Source organism: Sinocyclocheilus grahami, unplaced genomic scaffold (assembly GCF_001515645.1).
Source record: "Sinocyclocheilus grahami isolate Dianchi unplaced genomic scaffold, SAMN03320097.WGS_v1.1 scaffold1489.1, whole genome shotgun sequence".
NCBI lineage: Eukaryota > Metazoa > Chordata > Actinopteri > Cypriniformes > Cyprinidae > Sinocyclocheilus > Sinocyclocheilus grahami.
In genome coordinates, this window is record NW_015506668.1 from 100252 (window position 1) to 124488 (window position 24237).

At 38.7% G+C, this 24237-nt stretch overlaps 1 protein-coding gene across 1 annotated transcript in view; it reads right to left on the minus strand.

Annotated features, from left to right (window-relative positions):
• LOC107570661 (cadherin-7-like) overlaps positions 1 to 24237 on the minus strand; it is a 106308-nt gene that overhangs the window by 62553 nt on the left and 19518 nt on the right. Inside the window, exons 2-3 of the mRNA XM_016256915.1 lie at positions 11810 to 12104; positions 4671 to 4790 (exon numbers count right to left, since the gene is read on the minus strand). Coding sequence (XP_016112401.1) covers positions 4671 to 4790; positions 11810 to 12104 — 415 coding nt within the window. The remainder of the gene's footprint in view (positions 1 to 4670; positions 4791 to 11809; positions 12105 to 24237) is intronic.

The window sequence follows — 24237 nt, forward strand, 5'->3', positions numbered from 1 at the left end:
GAGCATATCACACCAGTCCTCAGGTCCTTACACTGGCTTCCAGTTATATTTAGGATTGATTTTAAAGCACTTTTACTCGTTTATATATCACTCAATGGCCTAGGACCTAAATACACTGCAGATATGCTCACTGAATATAAACCTAACAGAGCACTCAGATCATTAGGATCGAGTCAGTTAGAAACACCATGGGTTCACACAAAACAAGGGGAATGTGCTTTTAGTTATTATGCCACCCGCAGCTGGAATCAGCTTCCAGAAGAGATCAGATGTGCTAAAACATTAGTCACATTTAAATGCAGACTCAAAACTCATCTGTTTAGCTGTGCATTTACTGAATGAGCACTGTGCTACGTCCTAACTGATTGCACTATATTTTATGTATAATAATTTTCTATTCTTATCTGTTTTAAATTTATTTTAAAACTCTTAAATCAATTTTTTTTATCATTTTCAAAGTTTTTTAATTCCTTGTTTTATTGTTGTGATTATTATTTTTTCTTTTCTTTTATGTAAAGCACTTTGAATTACCATTGTGTATGAAATGTGCTATGTAAATAAACTTGCCTTGCCTACATTCTACAAATAAAGATATCATATTGGTACAATGTATAAGGTATCATATTCATACTCAGTCCAAAAAAAATGGTGTGTAACGATTCACTCGTTTTCTCGATGCATCGATTACAAACCCCGATGATGCACATGCATCAATCTTGAAACATGGATTTTTGAATCGTGAATCATTGATTTTGGCCAGCAATCAATTTAGAATGCTAAGAATCGAATGAATTGCAATTTATATAGCGATTCAGTACTTTAAAATATATACACATTAATTTACTCCAAGCATGAATTAATGGAGACCTTAAACAGTGCCTTGTTCGTGCCTCACATCTCTCCTTTATGCGCTTCACTATTCGCCGCCTGTCACAGGATTGCGCTCGAGCTCTGTTTGTAGCTCTCACGTTTTCTGACCAGCCAAATTGAGCCAATATGTAATCTCTTCTTAGTACTCATGGCCAGTACTGCTAAAGTAAAGTAGTTTTACTTTTCTGTAGTTTTTCAATGGCTCTCGGACATACCATTGGCATTACCTGAGCAGTTGAAGACTGCGCATTTAGATGGAGCCAAAACAATGTCAGGGTCTAAAAGCATACGCACAGTTCCATTGAATGATAAATGACTTAATAAGTTATTGTCGTTAAATCGAATGCACGAAGGAAACTGTTAAAATAACCACAGCATTAACAACAACCTTGAAATAAGAACGTGAGGTTTATCTGTCACTCAGATGCGTGAAAGTTAAGTTCGTCATTATAGCAAACATAGGGTGCATTTTCTTCAGAATCATCTTCATTCACTGATAGAAAGGAAAAGTTGAATGCTGTAGCATTTTATTTTATGAAAATAAGATAAAAGAAGCTCACATCATGCAAAAGTGTGACAAAATGTTACCCTATACATTCACACTATGCTACACAATAGTTAACACACAAATAATACTTTTAAATCTTTTTTTTTAAATTACACATACCCTAGTGAAAAATAAATATACTAAATTGTATTTGAAATAAATTTATTTTATGCTACATATACTACAAATACATTTACATATTTAGGTGCTAAATAAAACTACCCTACAATTGTACTTTTAGTATACTAAACTGGTATATGTCTGCTATATTGGGACAACTAATTTTGCACATAATGCTCTTTAATCATGAGGAATCAGTGTTCAAGTCCACTACTAAATATATACTGAAGTAGCCTACATTTGATTGTGCAAGTATACTTCAGGTACACTATCACAATATCTTGCATTTAAAGACTGATATTATTCAAACATCATACAATCCTTATTAATAGTGACATTAAAACACATTTTAAGCTTAATATTAAGAAATGTGCATTGTGCACAAGAAGTACTCCAACTAAAGTGCAATTATAGTTTTTATATAAGTAAGTTTTGAGCGATATGTCAGTAAATGTATTAATAGATTTGAACTATACTTCTGATTCTGATTCTGATTCCATAAAGGCTGCAGTGTAATTCGGCCTCGACTATAAGCATATAAAGAATTTAGGGGAATCATTTTAATAATCCTGTGATTGCACTTAAAGAATGCAGAATCGAATCGTTAATCGAATCGCATCGAATTTAATTGTGAATCCCCTCGAATCGAATCGTTCTGAATTTGCAAAAATCATTCTTGAAGCGAATCGAAACCCTTTGACTCGTGAATCGAATTGATTCACTATTTACCCAAAGATTCACAGCCCTAGTATCAATGCATCCACAACTATGAACTCTCAGAGTGATTTCAGTCTGTCATATTCTTCATTTCCCAGACTGGTGAATCGGTGTTTGACACTAATGGCTCGCTCTAGTGGGCTTCCACACATGCTAGTCATTCTGTAGGTGCTCCACCAGTTATGTTTGTGTGCACTAAAGTCTTGACAACAGTTTTCCTCCTCACAGGTGTGAATTATCACAATTGCAGATACTTTATTTAATAAAAATACATCTGGTCCTAAATTACACTTTACTCTGGCCCTAAATGACAACTTTTTTGCATCAAACTTTTTGATGCTATCAGAACTTGTTCCACTCCACTGTCAGTCCCACAATCCCCTGTGTGAGCTTGTCTCTCAGCCCCCATAGAGAATGAATTGGAAACGCTTGTTCAGCTCTGCTCTCTCCACACTACTGAACACTGAGGGTGAAACTAGACTTAGAGTCTGTAAAACAATCATAACGGATAAAAATAGGCCTTGACCGGAATGTTACAACTCAGTCCATCAGATTCATGATAACAATGAATATCTGAATATTCTATCATGTTTCAGTGATCAAATAAACACCAAAATGATTTCCCCCCCCTCATTTGTACAGGGAAATGTATTCCATTAAGCATATTTAGTAATTGTCTGGTGGCAGGGCATGATGATGATTTTGTACCAGGCACGTCTGCATGTACAGCTACATTCAGCCAGATCACCTCCAAATGTGCTTTCAGCAACTCAATCATGAAATAAATCACAATGTATTTAGTGTGTATTTAATGTGGTCAAGAGTTAATGACAGGTGTAAAGGGGGATTTCTTAAATTGATTTCTTAAAAGAGAGGTACAATTCACAGCCTAATGACAAAAAAAGTATTCACTACTAATATGCAGCATTTGTGTCATTTCCAATCATGCCTCTGCAATATTATAAAACTCATCTGATGTCAAACCTCAGCTGAATCAAAAGGAAAAAAATCCATGAAAGATGAACAATGCATCAGATACAACAGCAAATTACATGCACACGTGTTGGTCAACACCACAAACATGCTCAAAGAATAATGAGACGGTCCTCTCCCTCAGGAAAGAAAATGTAACAAGCAGACCAACAGCCTCCTGTCTGAGATTCACACCCAGAGTGCTTTGCAGGTGGCAGCTGGAATCGCAGTAGGATGCTGGGTAATGAGACTGCTGCAGGTACAGTATGAACACATATTCACACACACAAACAAATGTGCAAACACACACACACACACACACACACACACACACCACAAACTGAAGCACCCTCACAGCAAGTCAACATTCAGAAGAAATATTTTAATTTGTTTCTGTGTTTCTTCTATGTCCCTTGAGGTAATTTAGTGTTTGCTAAGGCAAGCATCATTATTACTTTTGTTCATATTTAAGGTTTAACAGAGACTCTGAATATATTCAGCAGAATGCAGTGCCCATTAAGCTAGAGTTCTATGTATTGATTTTAGCTCTGCTTTTAATACAATGAAGATACACATTCCCTTGCAGACACTAATTGATTTAAGAGTTAATGGTAGCCTCATAATGCATCAGATTTTCTTTCCAATCATCCACAAAGACTATGGCCCTGGTTTACTAAAGGCTTGCCTACATAAAAACATGGGCACTAATGTGGCCTACAGAGGATATTGGGTTCCATGCACATGAAACAGTGTGTCATAATCAAATTAGTTTAATTGTGCAAGGGCATTTTTTTGGACCCCAAGACCCAATAATTTACACTGATCTTATACGTAGCATTTCTGCAGTCCAATTGATGGACATCCAGGATTACACTTTTGTTAAGCTTGAGATATGGACCTGAAAAAAAGGGCAGTGATGTAACACAACGAGTGAAGAAATGCACCCATGAAATCATCTTTCTTGCTTTGATTTAATAAATAAAAAAATAAATAAACCAGTCTAGTACCCAGACCGCCACAGCAAGCACACAGCAGCACTCTGTCAACATAGCTGCTCTTTATCGCTCTTTCTGAACAGATGAAGCACTGTGTATCATTGATATATTTGGCTCAAGAACTCTGTTCCACTCTATAATTCATATTTGAATGTAAGAACAAGTCTTGGTACATCCTGTCAAAAAAGGGTGCCAACCCCTGACATATAATGCAGCACACATCACATAAGACATATGGGTTATTTTTAAGGTTAATTTTTGGAGCATATGTCCCCATTCACTTTCATTGGATGAAAAAGCAAACATTCTGCTTGGCCGAAAACACAGTCCAAAATCCAAAATGTCAACAAAAAACAAATAAAAAAATTTAAACATTAACAACCCAGATACTAAATAAATTTGCAGTTAGGTTAAGCAATTTAAATAAATACATTTAAAGGTAAGGTTACCTGTCTTGGGCTCCACAGAGAAGTAAGGGTGTCCATGTATGATGCTGTACACGACTCTGGCACTATTGCCGTAAGTGGGGTCGTCTGCATCTGTCGCTGTCACCTGAACCACCATGGTGCCTGTGCATCCAGGAAATATGCAAAACAAAATCCTAGTGAGTTTAACTTAAATATGACCCATTCATTTCAGGTCTTGGAATCTCTACTAACAAGCTGATGAGCTAAATCAGGTGTGTTTAATTAGGAAGAGTTTGAAAATGTGTAGTGTTAGTGTTCCTCCAGGAACACTGATCTAGATGTTCCCTCATTCTCTTACTTGCATAATTGTGTATTTAGCAGTGGTCACAAGAGTAACTTCCGTAGCTGTTATATCTTGAGTTAGAGTTGCATTTTGAGTTGCACTAGGTGTTGTTGTTTTTAAAAGCATCTGACTACAGCACCAAAGAACAAAAAGGAAAGCAGTGTTTTACAAGTAGGTAATAGCAGGTAAAAGTGCACCACCCAATAAATAAAGGTCCCTTTCAAATGGGAACCTGCTCTGTGTCTGATGCTATGTCTACGACGTCACTACCTGTGCAACTGTAAGTATAAAAGGGCACCTATGGTACAGGCCATTAGCTTTTTTGTCTTCAGGAGACATTTGTTTGAACATGCGTGACAAATGCTACTAGTGGAGCGCATTTGACGCCTCGAGAAAGCTGGGTGTGCTACTTATGATGCAACTGTGGGACTGACTGAAGGATAATAGTAAGAAGCTTCTGTTCTTGTTTGATTCTCACGTGAGGGATAGTAGTCAGAGTTAAATGCATGCTGTGTGATGTGGATTTGGTGAGAAGCTCCACCTATCCTTAATTTTCTCTTGAGGGATAAGAGTTGAGCACCTACTCCCGGTAGTTCAGGTCCCCGCTCCTGCCAAGAGAACTGAGAGGCGTGATGGATCACGGGGATTGTAGGCATATCATAAGAGGAGTCTGATGGAAAGTGCTTTCCCTTTCAGAACTCCTCGTTACCTATAATTCTTTCATACAGGTTTCTACAAGAAGGAAAGAAAGTATTCCTTTCTAAAAGAATAATGTGGAGTATGTAATTCTGAGGTATTAGATGCAGAGGGAGTTGAGGCATATATTATTGATAAATTAGCCCGCTATATAAAAGTAAAAGGAACCGACTCATGCAAGCTGCTGGATCCGGATGTTCTTTCTTTGATATCTTCCAATCCAGCAGACAGTGCTCTACTGGCATCAAGTCAACGAGGAGCAGGCTAAAGAGAGCGAAACAGCAAACGAGTCCTCCCAGCCTGCCTCACGTATGAGGAGCGATTTAAGTCTCTACAAAACTGCCTGTTACCATGAGGCTTCCATTTCTTCCTGCTCTCCACACTGAGGTGGAGATATCATGAAGAGATGTGGTGAGAACCATTTGTTTCAGCATGAAAATTACACAAATATATCAGAAATGCGTGAGCAGAGACACGAGTCGATGCCCCCCATTGAAGGGGCATATCTCTCAGTGGGGAAGGCATCGTCACTGAAGGCTCCAACCCTGCCATCCATACCTTTGCGTGTTACACCCTGTTTAAATGGCAGGGCATACGTGGCAGTAGGTTAGGGCAGTGGCGCATTACACACAACAGCTCTGTTACAGGCATACCAGGCCAATCAGCTGAGAAATCTGTATCAGGGTCACGGCCTCTCCCCTGAACTGCTGGCTGTGCCGCACCGCAGATCTCGCTCTCTGGGCCACAGAGACAGACAGCTGCCACAGTCAGTTGATCAATGGCAGCGATGGTGGCCTTGGACAGACATCTGTGGCTGAACCTGGCTGAAATCAGGGACAATTTTTAAAAAAACTTTCTCCTCGATGTGTCAGTTTCTCTATCTTGTCTTTTCAGCACTGTTGAGACGGTGGTCAGGATGTTCAAATGCGGAGAGGCAAATGCGACAGCAATGAAGTTGAAGCTGCCTCCCCCAGATATTCTCAGATAGTCTCTTGACAGTATTTAGGTTGCAGCTGCCTCCTCTTTTTGTGGAGTCCCCTAAGAAGAAAGCTCCTTTGGAGTGTTCAGGTTAAAGCTGCATCCCCCACTGGGAATTCCTAAGTACAATTTGTACATTTTAGACGTTCTCTTTCTTAGATTGTATTTTACTAAATTAATTAAGCATGAAAAGAAAAAAAAACACAAAACCATGTAGAAAGAACAGCAACTGGATTTGTCTAGAGAAAGACTTGTGGACATGAAGATAGTGGAGTTCTAACAGGTAATATGGGCTACTCTGTATCCATTTTTCACAACAAGCAAAAGCCACTTGAAGCCAAACGTGCTAAAAGCTGGAAGTGTTTGTTTAACATGACCTCATGCAGTCTGCGTCAATAGGCTGTATTTGGAAGCCAATGCTGTCATAGTATTAGAGTAATATTTAGTCTGTTTGGTTGTTTTCACCCTCATAGAGTAGGTCTCGAATCAAACACATTGCATGGGTGAAAGTCAATGACATTCACATGGGGGAAAACAGTATGAGAACGTCATAGAGCAGTGGTTCTCAGTTTCAATCCTTGCGTCCCATCACTCTGCACATTTTGCATGAATCTCTTATCACTTCAGACAAGATATTACGCCATGATTCCAGTTCGAAGGGAACGTATATGTTCTATTTAAAGGGCATTAAAGTGTCACGGTTCATGGGTCCGGGCGGTCCTTTTGCGTCTTGTCATGTGGTTGTATGTGTGTACGTCATTCGTTAGTGGTTGCAGCTGGCGCTCAATCAAAGCGTGCCAGCTGCAACTCATTAGCGATTCCTTTATAGGACACCCTGTTTCAATGTGTGTTTGGCAGTTCGTTATTCTCATGTCCTGTCTCCCTGTCAGTTCTCTGTTTCCAGTTCTCGCTCAGTCAGGGTACGGATCTTCAGCCTTCTCCTTGGTTTGGTCAGCGCATTGGTTGGAGGGTTTTCTCAGTGGAGCTCTGATCCTGACCAGGACCCCGAGGATTATCACCTTGTGTCTCCGTTATTGTGATTATCAAATAAACCTTACCTTTGCACTCGCACTTGGATCCTGACTCTTCTCTGCCGTGACAGAACGAACCGACCATACTCATGGATCCAGCGAGTGCGGCAGAGCTCAGAGACTTTGGTTGTATGTGTGTACGTCATTCGTTAGTGGTTGCAGCTGGCGCTCAATCAAAACGCGCCAGCTGCAACTCATTAGCGATTCCTATATAGGACTCCCTGTTTCAATGTGTGTTTGTCGGTTCGTTATTCTCATGTCCTGTCTCCCTGTCAGTTCTCTGTTTCCAGTTCTCGCTCAGTCAGGGTACGGATCTTCAGCCTTCTCCTTGGTTTGGTCAGCGTATTGGTTGGAGGGTTTTCTCAGTGGAGCTCTGATCCTGACCAGGACCCCGAGGAATATCACCTTGTGTCTCCGTTATTGTGATTACCAAATAAACCTTACCTTTGCACTCGCACTTGGATCCTGACTCTTCTCTGCCGTGACAAAGTGTGTGAGACATAAATTTAAATTGTATATACAGTATTTACAGAGGTATATTATGTCACAGTTCTCTAGTAAGTTTGGTCTGTGTGTGAAGACGCTGCAGGACGAATATTCCAAAGTGAAGTTAACTTCAATGGAATTCCCATGCTCAGGGAGTAGGGAGCAATTAACACTGTATAGGGACCCTGTCAGTTGGAGCACAGTTCATGCATGGAGCGTTCTTCTAACGAGCTGATCTGAATCAGTTGTGTTAAACAAGAGAGACATGCAAAATATGCAGAGCAGGTGTGGGTGCGAGGACTGGAATTGAGAACCACTGTCACATCAGTGAATAGATGAAGTGTCATTCCATATTGATTTGGGCTTAATATAACATATTACACTGTCTGAACTGGGAGCTTAAAATCATAAAACTGCTGCAGAGGAGACTACTAATGCTTTTAACCTGATTACCACATAAAGCAAATATAGAAAGCAAATCCAACAACAGTTATATACTTTTGTGCACAAACTACATGAGTTTCTGATTCTGTCCTTTGTCAAAAAATCCTTAAAAAAGATTCCAATAAGAAAATTATTCTAATCAGAATTTCTATCATAACTTGGAACCATTCCAATGAGATTCTTGTAGGACTTGAGATTCCTATGATTGATTGATTGATTGAACTTATCCATAGCAATGGTTCCAAATTTCTAATTAAAATCCTGTACAATTTTGTTTTTGGAATCAATTAGGATTTTTTGACAAGGGACGTCACTGCTTATGGATAATGCCCCTTTAACGATTCCTGATCTTGTTACATGCTTCTAATGTATTAGTACTGCAAGCAGGCTACAAGTTATTTACTATGACCAGAGTTGATAGAGTTGATATGAAATTACATTGAATGTTTGCTGGACGAACAGATTAGTTGAAGGTAATCTTAATTATGCCTCATTTACTACTGGCATCTGATATAAGTAATTGTAATTAATTATAATTACTTACATGCATTTCCCTTTTGGCCTAAATATATACAAACAGACACAAAAAATCTTGGATTATTAATCCATCAGCAATGACATGCTTGCAACAATTTGAAGTCTTATTTGATCTGTCTAGTATGCTATACATTCACCTGGAATGGCTTTGTGGTGCTTGAGTCAAAGCCTCTGCAGCTGTATGTCTAATCCCTGTCTCTCTGTCATCTCTCATTTGTCCATCTTCATTCCAAAGAATGATCCCAGTCTCAGGTTTCAAATCATTTTCTGTGTACAAGAAATGCATCTCTGGGGTTTGTAATCAATTCTGTGCTCCAGGCAGCTGACTGTCATCTGACAGTAATGAAAATAAATATACCTCGACTAATTTCAGGAGATGACACTTTTTCATATTCCTCCACCAAACAGGAGCTGAAATTTGACCGTCATGGTCACTAAATCTCGTTTGCTTAGGATCAATAGTCTGGTTTCTGTTAGGTGTACATGAGAAGCAAAACAAAGACAGCATTATACGTATGAATTGTTTCTTATGCTTCTTCAGATTTGGCCTTTGTCCTGCCTTTACGGAGTAAATATAGTCTACAGAAATCATAGTTTTTAATGCACAAATAATTATTTACTGATAAAGACTAAAGCAATAGTGTGATGTTACAATGAAAAATAACATTCACCAAAAAAGAAAAAAAAGAAAAAGAAAAATGCATGCAGAATACCATAGATACATGAGGGATTTAAAGTTAACATTGGAGTTCAAACAAAAAAAAAAAGTAATATTTTGTCTTTCCATAAAACAGAGCATATTCACTGTCTCACACATTTGCTGGAGTGATTGCATTGGTCTATTGTTACACCTGCTGCCCTGATCTCAACAGTCTGAAACAAAATCAACACTAAAAACGAGAGAAAGGATGCTTAAGCTGAACCGCATTGCATAGTTCTTTCATAAATCTTTAATCATGAAGTCATCACTAAATATTTGGATGGATCTTTGGTTTCTTCCGATCTGTGAACTTAGATGAGTTTGTCCAGATGACTGAAATGTAACATTATCTGCAGGTATTTTTACCCCAAACTTCCTGAATGTTTAGGATCATATATGCTCTCGCACATGAATGAACTCAGAGGAGCAATCTCAGGAAGACAAAACTCTTCCAGAGGGTGTGCAGGTGAGTCTAATTACTTCATTAAATTCATGATTTCCACTTAACTGAAGCCATTTATCAGTGTCACAGGGCTATGAATGTTTTAAACACATCTGCAAAACACTATTTCTGCCTCTGTCTGTCTAAAATCCTCAACAGAAAGACCCAGTTGAGTTGTTCATCAAGTTCCTCCATCCCCTCTGATTCACCTTTAGATTTTGAGATCAAATATCACACAGTTATTGCAACAAGAGGTTTCTGTCATTCATTTATGCTTCAGTGCAGAACTTTACAGTATGATAGCACATGTGCCCTCAGTATACGTCTGCCATGTGACTGATCCAGACACACTGAGCTGCTGTTCGCTGTCGCAGCTTCTGATACCTTCTCTGGCACACTGTCACTCCAATTTACACTGGAAGTTTAATCCATGAACCCCATTCTGACAGGGTCCTCGGGCCAGGAGCATAAAGCTTCAGATTCCTCTAGGAGATTTGAGACATCAGTTATCTGAACCGTTGGCTTTGTTGCACCTTCTGCCTCCATGCTTCTTTTTAGTGACATTGTTCTCTATTGCCATGTTTTTGTGTTTCTGAGAGTTCACTGGCAGTTTGTCATAAGACAGACTGATAGATATGACCCTGACATTCAGCCACTCACAATGCATCTTGGGAGTGAAAGCTAGGATGACCAGACGTCCTGTTTTTACCAGGACAGTGCCGTATTTCAGCTCTTTTTTTAGGGTCCTGACTTATTTTGAAAAAATCATGTTTTGTCCCATACTTCTAAATTTCTTTATGACTGGGTGATCAGAGCAAGTAGTAGAAGTGTTCTGTCATGAGAGAACAGCCTAATCAAAGGTAAGTAAGCTTGTCGTAGAACCAAATTACCATCCAATCACAATTCGTTATCAACTAACTTGGAGTAAGTGAACGCGGGATAGATAGGCGGAATCATGCTGAATGAAAGACACACAGAAGCTCTCTCTCGATCACGTACCCGCACGATCCCAGTTCTGCGATCAGTTCTGCCTGTGCCTTAATTGTTAAATACACACACAGCTGTCAAAATGTCAATCGTGTGGAGTATCTCACATAAATACAGTCGGTTACGGCTTAAGTGAATGTAAACAGGTGGGTGAAAACCGGATACGTGTCAGTATATTATATTCATTCGGTCTTAAAGGGACAGCAGCCTGTCTGTCTAAATACCTGTCTGTGTCATTAATGTTAATCAAGCAACACAAATTTTTAAATAAAGTATACATGTTAAGCCTACTGTATTAGAAAAACAAGTTTATTTAATATTTAATGTGTATCTATTGTATTTTTCTTATGGTTTAAACTTTTGAACGGTAGTGCTTGGCTTTTTCAGATGTATTTTTAGAAATGGCGTTTTGAGAAAGTAACCACAAGCTATACATGAAAAGCCAAAAACCGTTAATTGCCTCTTGTGGGATTAATAAAGTAGTTAACTTAACTTAAAGATTTTGAAAAGGAGCAAAGATGAATTAAATGAACATACCGAGAGGAGACATTTCAGGAACTCCTGCAGTGTACGGCCCGTCCAGAAACTTAGGTTCGTTGTCATTAATGTCTTGGACCTTCACAATAAATTCAGACTCGTCCTCCATCGGAGCGTTGGTTTCTCTGTCGACCGCTTGAGCGCGCAGAGTGTAATAACCCTGTTCCTCTCGGTCCAGGCGTTTGGTGGCATGGATGTCCCCTGTTTTCTCATCGATAGTGAAGATAGAGGAGGCTCCGTCTCCAGTCAACACGTACCTGACGTTTCCATCGGCCTTATCCACATCTGAATGTAGCTGTGAAAGACATACATCACATAAAGAATTACAGACAACCAAAACTCACGCTTCAGCTGCTATATGCTCTGAAATTTTTACTAAATTGGTACAATCAGTACAAAAAAATACAATAAAGTACTATAAAACACATTTCAGAATTTAAAACTTGCATGCTAGTCCAAACAACCTTTTTGAAACCAAACTGCAAAGTGACACACTTACTTCCTCTTTGTCTTTATGATGCAACACAGAAGAATTTATCAATGCAAGACTGCCTGCACAGGTGTATATATGTGGAACACTAGTGGCATTTTGAAAACGGTGGGTGCTTTTTAACCTCTTTAGCTGATTTGCTCTTTCTCACGGGACGGCTGGGTTTAGGTCTAGTAAGTCAAATAGTAAGTCAAATCTCAAATAACTGCCCTGATGACTTTTGTTCTACTCACATAAATGACAGTCTGTTCCCCGAATAGTGAGGTCAAAATATAAATTTAATGTAGGATCTAGAAAAAATCTGATCATGATTAAACCAGAAAAATGTCAAATAAATTAACAAAAACTATTTTTAAAGTTTGGGCTCCTAAACATTATATCTCGCACCCAAAGCGGTTATTGTAAATGAAATGATCACAGATAATAGTTTGATGTACTCTGCTTGACTGAAACCTGGCTAAAACCAAATGATTATATTGGTTTAAATGAGTCTGCTCCACCAAGCTACTGTTATAAGCATGAGCCCCGTCAGACTGGTCGTGGTGGCGGTGTTGCAACAATATATAGTGATATTCTCAATGTTACTCAGAAGACAGGATACAGGTTTAACTCATTCGAAATACTAATGCTTAATGTTACACTGTCAGATATGCAAAAGAAATATATCGTATCTCTTGCTCTGGCTACTGTGTATAGACCACCAGGACCGTATACAGATTTCCTAAAAGAATTTGCAGATTTCCTCTCAGAACTATTGGTTACTGTTGATAAAGTGCTAATTGTCGGAAATTTTAACATTCGCGTTGATAATACAAATGATGCATTAGGACTTGCATTTACTGACCTAATAAACTCTTTTGGAGTCAAGCAAAACGTCACCGTGCCCACGCATCGTTTTAATCATACGCTAAATTTAAAATATTTCGCATGGAATTGATCTTACTGATATAGATATCGTACCTCAAAGTGATGATGTTACTGACCATTTCCTTGTATCGTGCATGCTGCGTATTACTTATATTAACTACATAGCTCCGCGTTATCGTCCGGGCAGAACTATTGTTCCAGCCACCAAAGACAGATTCACAAATAACCTGCCTGAAATAAATACACATGAACTAGATGAAATGACTAGCAACATGGGCACTATCTTCTCTAACGCATTAGAAGCTGTTGGCCCCATCAAATTGAAAAAGGTTAGAGAAAAACGTACTGCGCCATGGTACAACAGTAATACCCATTCTCTCAAGAAAAAAAACTCGTAGTCTTGAGCGCAAATGGAGAAAAACTAACTTGGAAGTTTTTAGAATTGCGTGGAAAAACAGTATGTCCAGCTATAGACAGGCTCTAAAAGCTGCCAGGGCCGAGCATATCCACAAACTCATAGAAAATAACCAAAACAATCCAAGGTTTTTATTTAGCACAGTGGCTAGATTAACAAATAACCAGACGCCACCCGATCTAAATATTCCCTCACAGTTTAATAGTAATGACTTTATGAATTTCTTCACTGATAAAATAGATAACATCAGAAATACAATAACAAATGTAGATTCTACAGCGTATAATACTTCAGCTTCATTCATCGCACCCAAAGATAAACTGCGGTGCTTTATAACTATAGGACAGGAAGAGCTAAATAAACGTATCACTGCATCTAAACCAACAACATGCCTGTTAGATCCTGTACCCACTAAATTACTGAAAGACTTGTTACCTGTAGCAGAAGAACCACTTCTCAATATTATTAACTCGTCGTTGTCTTTAGGTCACGTCCCAAAAACATTCAAGCTGGCGGTAATTAAGCCTCTTATTAAGAAACCACAACTAGATCCTAGTGAACTGGCTAATTACAGACCCATCTAAAATCTTCCTTTTATGTCTAAAATTTTAGAAAAAGTTGTGTCTGCTCAATTGTGCTCCGTTCTGCAAAAAAAATGATCTCTATGAAGAATTTCAGTCAGGTTTCAGGCCCCACCATAGCACAGAAACTGCACTTGCTAAAATTACAAATGACTTGCTTCTTGCGTCAGACCAAGGCTGTGTCTCATTGCTAGTTTTACTTGATCTTAGTGCTGCATTCGATACTATAGATCATGACATACTCATAGATCGATTACAAAACTATACAGGTATCCAAGGGCAGGCTTTAAGATGGTTTAGATCCTACCTGTCCGATCGCTACCACATTGTTCATTTAAATGGGGAGTCATCTCAACTATCACCAGTAAAACATGGAGTGCCACAAGGATCTGTCCTAGGTCCTCTGCTATTTTCGATATACATGTTGCCACTTGGTAATATTATTAGGAAATACGGGATTAGTTTCCACTGTTATGCCGATGATACTCAACTATATATCTCAACAAGACCAGATGAAACTTCTAAATTATCTAAGCTAACGGAGTGTGTTAAAAATGTAAAAGAATGGATGACCAATAATATTCTCCTATTAAATTCGGATAAGACAGAGATATTACTTATTGGACCAAAAGACAATTTGCAACTAGACGGATGTATGGTTACTTCCTCTACAGTCAAAAATCTGGGTGTTATATTAGACAGCAACTTGTCTTTTGAAAATCATATTTCCCATGTTACAAAAACGGCATTCGTAATGCATTGCTAGGTGGTTGTCCTGCATCTTCAATAAACAAGCTATATGCAGTCCAAAATACAGCTGCTAGAGTCCTTACCAGGTCAAGAAAATATGAACATATTACCCCAATTTTACAGTCTCTGCACTGGCTACCTATTACGTTCCGTATCAGTTACAAAATATTATTACTTACCTATAAGGCCCTTAATGGTTTAGCTCCTGCATACCTAACTACTCTTCTACCAGGCTGTAATCCATTACGCTCCCTAAGGTCGCAAATCTCTGGACTTTTGGTAGTACCTAGGATAGCAAAGTCCACTAAAGGAGGAAGAGCTTTTTCGCTTTTGGCTCCCAAACTCTGGAATAGCCTTCCTGATAACGTTCAGGGTTCAGACACACTCTCTCTGTTTAAATCTAGATTAAAGACACATCTCTTTGGCCAAGCATTCAAATAATGCATCTCATAATCTTGTACTGCAGTTATATCTGATCAAATGCACATTATTATTCTTTAGTTTGGGTTAAACAAATCCATTTTGCTTGGTTGGAACAGCAGCGACGCTAATTATGTCTCTATTTGTTTCTCTGTTTCTGCTGGGATTGACATCCCGTGGTAACTATGATTTACACAAGCTTCAGTCTGGATCCAGAACACCTGAAAAGAGATGATGCCAACCCCTCAGAGGACCTCAGATGATGCCAACCCTGAAACCACATACAGGACTACCAAATTTTGCTATAAGTTTGATTGCATCATATAATAATTTCTGTTATTGGTGTTCATCGTCTGTTTGATTATGTCTTTAATTGATTTTTCCGTACATTTTTTGCCATATGTACATATGTAACTGACAATCACCACTGATAAGCTACCACTAAATATTGCAGAAACTTAATTTGCTGTAAAGTTGCTTTGCAATGATTTGCATTGTGAAAAGCGTTATACAAATAAACTTGAATTTAATTTAATTGAATTAGGGATGGGCTTAGGAAAGACCTTAGTGATTTTAGAAAATCAGGTAAAGTGTCCACCTGCCACCAAGATGCTGCGACACATAAGCAACCCGGTTCATTTCAAATCCTGATCTGTAATAAAGTATTGTTTTTACATATAAGGATAAAGACAGTTCTGTCACAAAATGATTTTGTTTTGCTTATACATTGGAGAATCAAGGCTGTTATAAATCAACTGCTGAAATAATCATTGAAAAGGTCTATACTGCACAATGAATGTTACATTTACATTGTGTCTGCACTTTCAATTCAATTCAAGTTTATTTATATAGCGCTTTTCACGATACAAATCATTGCAAAGCAACTTTACAGCAAATTAAGTTTCTACAATATTTAGTGGTAGCTGATCACTGGTGACTGACTGTCAGTTAATGTACATATGGCAGAAATGTACGGAAAAGTCAATTAAAGACGTAATCAATTAAAGACGTAATAAAACAGACGATGAACACTATTAACAGCAATTATTATTATCATAACACTTGGTTATGATAAAAGCATAATTCAGAACGCCGTAAAAATACAATGCAAAAGGAGTCTTTGATGATTCAGTTGCTGTGAGAGCTGTACGACATAAGCTTCTCCTCCATCGCCATCCATTACAAACCAGCCTCTTGACTTCTGCCTAGTGTATTGCAGCATTTAACTTTTTGTTTGTTTTATTTATTTATTTATTTGCTAACTTTGGAAGTATCCCTAAAGCAGCTATATGAAAAGGGTAACAAGACACAAGTTACTAGGGAATCATGAGGGGAAACAGGAGAATGAATGCAACTACAAAGTAAAAATACAAAACCACACAAGAGCAGTCAAGACATGAGCGGTTTTCAGAATCAGAATCAGAATCAAAAGAGCGTTATTACCAAGTATGTTTACACACACAAGGAATTTGACTTGATGACAGGAGCTTCCAGTGCAGAAGAAAGTACAGACATAGAGCAGACATACATGATAGTGCAGACATACATAGGAATAACACAGTAGGGAAGGAATATAACACTAATATAAGAAGAAAAAAAACAGAAATTAAATAATGTACTTTATACAGAATTAGAAGTATAGAAAAAAATTGAATTGTTTAGATAAATGTACAGATATTTTATAAGTGTGCAGATATATTATTTACAAAGTGTGCAGTTTACAAGTGTACAAATTTTGGATTCTGTGTATAAATATGCCATTTGTGATGGACAATGTATCAGTATGAAAGTTTAATTGTTCAGGCGGAATATAGCCTGCGGGAAAAAAATCTGTTCTTGTGCCTGGCTGTTCTGATGGTCAGTGCTCTGTAGAGCCGACCAGAAGGCAACAGTTGGAAGAGAGAGTGGGCTGGGTGTGAGGGGTCCAAGGTGATTTTCTGAGCCTTTTTCCTCACTCTGGAGATTTAAAGATCTTGGAGGCTGGGCAGAGGGGCACCGATAATCCTCTCAGCAGTCCTGACTGTCCGATGTAGTCTCTTGATGTCTGATTTTGTAGCTGAACCAAACCAGACAGTTATGGATGAACACAGGATAGACTCAATGATGGCTGAGTAGAACTGTTTCAGCAGCTCCTGTGGCAGGTTAAACTTCCTCAGCTGACGAAGGAAGTATAACCTCTGCTGGGCCTTTTTAACAATGGAGTCTATGTGAGTGTCCCACTTCAGGTCCTGAGAGATGATGGTGCCCAGGAATCTGAATGACTCCACTGCATCCACAGTGCTGTTCATGATGGTGAGTGGTGGGAGTGCTGGGGGGTTTCTCCTGAAGTCCACGATCATCTCCTCAGTTTTGAGTGTGTTAAGCTCCAGGTTGTTAAGATGGCACCAGACAGCCAGCTCTTTAACCTCCTGTCTGTAAGCAGACTCGTCTCCATCCTTGATGAGGCCGATGACTGTAGTGTCATCCGCAAACTTCAGGAGCTTGACAGAAGGGTCTTTAGAGGTGCAGTCATTGGTGTAGAGGGAGAAAGGCAGTGGGGAGAGAACACAACCCTGAGGGGCGCCAGTGCTGATGGTGATAGTCCTGGATGTGAGTTTTCCCAGCCTCGCAAGCTGCTGCCTGTCTGTCAGGAAGCTGGTGGTCCACTGACAGATGGAGGAGGGCACAGAGAGCTGTGTGAGTTTATCTAAGAGAAGGTCAGGCATGGTGGCATTGAAGGCCGAACTGAAGTCCACAAATAGGATCCTTGCGTAATGCCCAGGTCTGTCGAGGTGTTGCAGGATGTAATGCAGTCCCATGTTGGCTGCATCATCCACAGACCTGTTTGCTCTGTAGGCAAACTGAAGAGGATCCAGCAGGGGTTCAGTGATGTCCTTCAGGTAGGCCAGGACCAGTCACTCAAATTACTTCATGACCACAGACATGAGAGCAACAGGTCTGTAGTCGTTAAGTCCAGTGATTTTGGGCTTTTTGGCAACCGGAATGATGGTGGAGCATTTGAAGCAGCAGGGAACTTCACACCGCTCCAGAGATCTGTTGAAGATCTGTGTGAAGATGGGGGCCAGTTGGTCAGCACAGACTTTTAGACAGGCGGCCATAGATTTCTGCTTCCTGAAGACCCGGTTCGCATCCTCTACACAGATCTTAAGCGCAGGTTGAATGGTGGGGGAGGGAGGGGGGGTTGCAGGAGGGGTAGGTGAATGTGTGAAGTGCAGATCAGAGCGGATGGGGGGTGTCCGTCTGGCCTTTTCAAATTGGCAGTAAAACGCTTTCAGATCGTCAGCCAGTTGTTGATTCTCCACAGACTGTGGGGGTGGTGTCTTGTACATGATGATGTTCCTCAGACCAGTCCATACTGATGCCGGATCGCTGGCTAAAAACTACTTTCTCAGCTTTTCAGAGTAGTTTTTATTAGCCACTCTGATCTCCTTTTTTAGTCTGTTCCTGGCCTGGTTATACAATATTTTGTCCCTACTTCTGTAAGCATCCTCTTTGGTGTGACGAAGCTGTTTGAGTTTCCAAGTAAACCACGGTTTATCATTATTAAATGATATGAATGTCCTGGTGGTGATGCACATATCCTCACAGAAACTGATATAAGAAGTTACAGTCTCTGTGAGCTCATCCAGATCGGTGGCTGCAGCTTCAAAAACACTCCAATCAGTGAGGTCGAAACAGGCTTGTAAGTCCAGGAGTCCCACTGAGCTGTCTCATCAGTTGATGGATCTTTCTTCTGACCATCTGATAATCTAAATCAGGGGTCTTAACCTTAAATACCTTTATTAAATACCCTAAAAATAGCTACAGAATGTCTATTTGAAATGGTTGGCATCTGCTCCTAAAGATAAATGGTAGAATCCTCTCTGCTGTCAGATTAACATGATCCAGCACACATCAGGACGACACTCAGTCAAGTCAAGTCAAGTCAAGTTTATTTGTACAGCGCTTTTCACGATACAAATCATTGCAAAGCAACTTTACAGCAAATTAAGTTTCTACAATATTTAGTGGTAGCTTATCAGTGGTGACTGTCAGTTAATGTACATATGGCAGAAATGTACGGAAAAATCAATTAAAGACGTAATCAAACAGACGATGAACACTATTAACAGCAATTATTATATGATGCAATCAAACTTATAGCAAAATGTGGTAGTTCAGTCCCTGCCGGTATCCGCTCTCCAGCACAGAGACGTCAGATCATCATCACACATCACACTAACACACAGTTGCAGAGATAATAAAGAGCTGCGTTATTCTCTTATTGCAGATGAAGCTTGTTATAGTCCGTTGTCTTTTCCTATAATAAACAATGCCACACTGAGATGCTGTAAATGTATTCAGCCCTGCAGAAGTCACATGTTTCTCTAACATGTCACTAATGCACATTTCTTTCATCTGTGATGATCATATAATGACCTAACAGACAAAGCTCCCATATGTGCTCTTGCGCAGTTGAAAGGTGAATCTTCTTTTACTGAGCCAGGCAATCTGTATGTTTGCAGGTAATGATCAATCCAATTTGTCATTGCTAATCAAAAGACAAAATGTGATCTGTAATGGTGTTTTGTTTCATAATTTCTAAATTGCATCTTAACTCTTTCCCAGCCATTGTCTTTTACAAGAAAATGCTTCCCCACCAAAGATGAGTTTTTACCGCTTTTCGTGTTTTCACTGTTATACACTCGGGGTCGCTATTACACATCTTCTAAATGAGTACAAAACCTCCGGAAAAAAAAAACACATGCGAACAGGATGGAGAAATTAGCGATCTCTTATGTAAACAGATGCATAGGAAAAATAATGCGATCATCAGCAATAGACAGCATATAAATGAAAACTGCATAATGTTACGGAGTAAAATGTTGATCCAGGACATGGTATATGTCTGTGCAAGCTTTGGAGGTGTTGATGGAAGCGATTTACTGGATTTATGCTTTGATAATCGTACTGAATATTATCCAGATGTAGTTTTTGATAAAAAATTTATTTTCTCACCTTTTTGCTCAAAATTATGCATTTTTATGAAATCTACCTATATTCAAGTGTTGATAAAAAAAAAATTTTTGTTTAGAAGTAGAGGCTCTGATCTTTATTTTGGTGAAATGATGGCATATGAAGGCATTCATTTGCCAGAAAACAAAGCCCTCCGTTTGCTGAAAAATAGTAGCAAAGTTAACAAGTTAGAACATTGAAAATTTTACATGCATATGATTAAATTTAAGAAAATTAGTTATCAAAACGGCTCTTTTGTATAAATTGAGTATAAAACTCCCCAGTTGCAGTTCTTCTTGGTTTATTAAAGTAGGACAGGATTTTAACTCAGGTCCCCCATTCACTAAACAGAAACTAAACCAACCATTGTCATGGGTGGCTGGCAGTACAAAGTGTATGAGGATGAAAGAGATAAGCAAAAACTGACTTTATTCCAATCAATCCAATAGGCAAGGAAAACACAGGAAACAAAATATTGCAAATTCAGATGAGAATGGTTTCTTCTAAAATACAGTATGTGCATTGTTTGGGTCCATAAACACTGCATTACATTATTTATAGAAGCCTCAGCAGGTAGAGTAATTACTTATTCTTAGAAATGCATCTAACCCTATAATATAACAAGAAACCTGTCCTGAGATGTGGACTAGTTGAGAAAAAAAGGTAATCTAAACATTTCAAAACCACCACAAAGATGAAATCCTGCTTCTAGACTGCCAAATGAGCTCACTGATCTGATCTGAAAGTCCAGAGATGATCAGAGTTATATTGCATTGCTCATTGTAATAGTCAAAATAGTAATTGAAATTTCCAGATACAAACATGTACACTCCAACTTTTGGGAGCTGAAAATCAGCCATTTTTGTGTCGGTCAGTGAAAAGTCCATGAGTCATTCGAGTCTCCTGAAGGGTCTGAGTGAAGGCTCTTATTTGTTGTGTGCTAAAATCAATGTAAGGTAAGTGATGGCAAGGCAGGTTACGCTGGCTTTGGGAGCGTCAGTCAGCCTGGAACGGTCTACCATGTGAATCATAATTTGACAGTAGCTCTGATGCATCTGGTGATGGGGCCTTACAAATGCAAATGTGAAAATAGCTTCAGACAGCTTCGCTGAGGATAAGACAAGCTTCAGCGCTCACAGACCAATCAGCTTTACATCAAAGTCACAATTGATTCTTACATTTCTGATTATATGTTTTCTGGAGCAGGGAAGACTTCACATCTGCGTCGAATCACAGAGAAAACACCATCGAGGGATTTGAGGTGTAAACAAAAGTTGAATGTGTGAAAAGCCTTTAATGTAGCCATTTAAAAAGTCATTAAAGTGCAGCATACAGTGTTTATATGAGACAGAAAAAGAGAGTCAGAAAAACTCTTACATGTCTGAATGTGTGTACAAACCATAATTTCCTGGTTATTTATTGTTGTTCATTAAAAAAAAAAAAGGTTTTGTATTCAAGTATTTATTGATTGATTGATTGATTTTATTTTGTTTATATATTATATAATCATTGCTTTTTATATAATTTACATTGCTCATGTAAATGCCAATGGAAAATCTGTACAAGTCATGCCAAGAAAGCTCATTTGAACTGCATTGAAAGAGGTTTTGACATTTGAACAGATTAACTGAGCTTTATTACATATACTTCACGTTTTTAAGTTGGAGAGCAAAACATTTGATCAGATGATACACTGAAAATGTTAATTTGTGTAAACCGATACATTTATACTAGAGTAGCATATACGTTATCATTAACAACGTAACTGTAAGAGCAGGGGATTGCTGGTATATTGAATAGTATCTAGCTAACTTCACTGACGTTAGTGTGGTGGATCAGTAAATGTGGGAGAAGGGACCGGAGCTTGGCTGTCTGTAGGTGATTGTAATGTCAAGTAGGCAATGGTAGAGTCACGACCAAGACAAGCATAAAAAACTGCTTTCAGCATAGTGTTCTAATGGGTCATGTGTAACCTGCATGTGTGTTTGCATATGTATTTTCTAAATAATGCCTTGGGTTTATCAGTAAACCTAACTCAAAGTACAACTGTCAACCAGGCATTGGTCACAACCCAACAAGACTCACCTCATTAGTGATGGTAATTTAACCTATTAGAACTGCATAATTAAAATCTACTGGTGTCATTCAAAGTGTTGGGGAGTAGTTAGCTACACGTAGCGATGCTACTAATGTATTTACATTTGACAGCTTGACAGTAGATCAGCTACTTTTAAAACAATGGTGCGTTTCCAGTAGCTAACTACTTTTTCCAGCAAATAGCGGTGTAGCGTGACAATCGCTACATTCTGTTTTGTGAACCTGCAATGGACTGAAGCAGCGCAGTGTCTCTTTAGATCACATACTAAAATAGTGCATTACTGTCATATATTGCTCACCTCTGCAAGCGCTTTTAGTCGCCTATAACATGCATCTGAAAAAGCAACATGCGCTTAACATCTTCCCAAACTTAGTGAGAAACCTTAATAAACCCTTAATAAACCCTATGTCCAGCAAAAGAGAACATTTAATAACATGATTTTACTCTACAATACCAGTCAAGAGTTTGAAATAACTTCATTTTCTGATCCAACGTGGCTACTTATCACAGAATGAGGCAGAAAATAGATACTGTAATAAAGGCTTACAATGGATTATAAATTTACTTTATTATAAGGAAACTACCATAGAAACCATGTATTGTCACAGTAGTGGATTTATTCTTTATGATTAATCAGTTCAAGTGTTTCTATCATCTCTTTATTCAGCGATAGCTGGATGTCTTTGCCCATATTAGCAATTTCCCCTAATAATTGTTTAGTATTGTTGTTTCAAATATTTTACTTAAAGCATTCCTCATAAATGCTTATTCAGTTATATGTAATATACGTTGTTACGTAAAAAAAGTAGTTTCAATGTATCTAGCTTTTTGTCTGTTAACTTGTAGTGTAGCTAGCTACTTTTTCAGAAGGGTAGCTTGACTGTAGCTTAACTACTTTAACTTACAAGTAGCTTGAAGCAAAAAAAAAAGTTACCGTTTCAGAGTAGCTTCCCCAACATTGGTCATTCATCATTTATTTCTGTCTTTATTTTTAAAGCAGTGTTTTGCATGAGCAATCCATCTGAAACAGCAGGACAGGGAGGACATCAGCGGCAAGTCAGGATCAAGGTAAGTGTAGACCAAATGGATAAAACTTCTGGTTCTAACAGAATAGCATTCATTACATAAACAGAGTAATTTTATGTGTTGTCTACGATTAATGGAGTGTATGATATCCAGTCATCAAAGTTTGAGCGGCTGTACTCCTTCGTCTGAATAAAGTCAATGGGAGACTCCAAAACATTGAAGACCTTCTAAGGACTAACATGTGTTCTGAACCACTCGAAGAAGGAGAGATTCTTGAAAAGCCCTGTAACACACCAAGGGAACTGGAAGATTAATGCAACAAGTTAAAGGATCCGGCCTACAAAAAGAATTTGCACCTGGAACACACTGTCATGTGTGTTCTTGTTCTTCCGTCTGTATGTGGTCTTTGGTGAGGTGGGTGGTGTAGTGGGATAAAACACCAAAGCAACCCTGTTGTTTTCCATATTATTTAAAAGTAATTATGCACACATTTTTATATTTCTCAGTTCAGATATTGCTGTTAGTGTTGTGTGTGTGTGCAGCATTTATTTTCAGATCAATTGGCTGAGTCTGTCAGAAGAGTATTGAGAAAAGTGGGAGAAAATGCTCTGTGGGCCCAGTGCAGTTTGAAAGGCCACAAAGAATAGAAGAAGATCCAGGAAATGGGAGCTTTAGCGTGAGTTTTACTGGGAAGACTTCATGCTACGTCATACATTACATTTATATCTAGCCGATTATCACTCGACACTAAACAGATGGAGTGCAATAAAATAATAGCGCAATAAT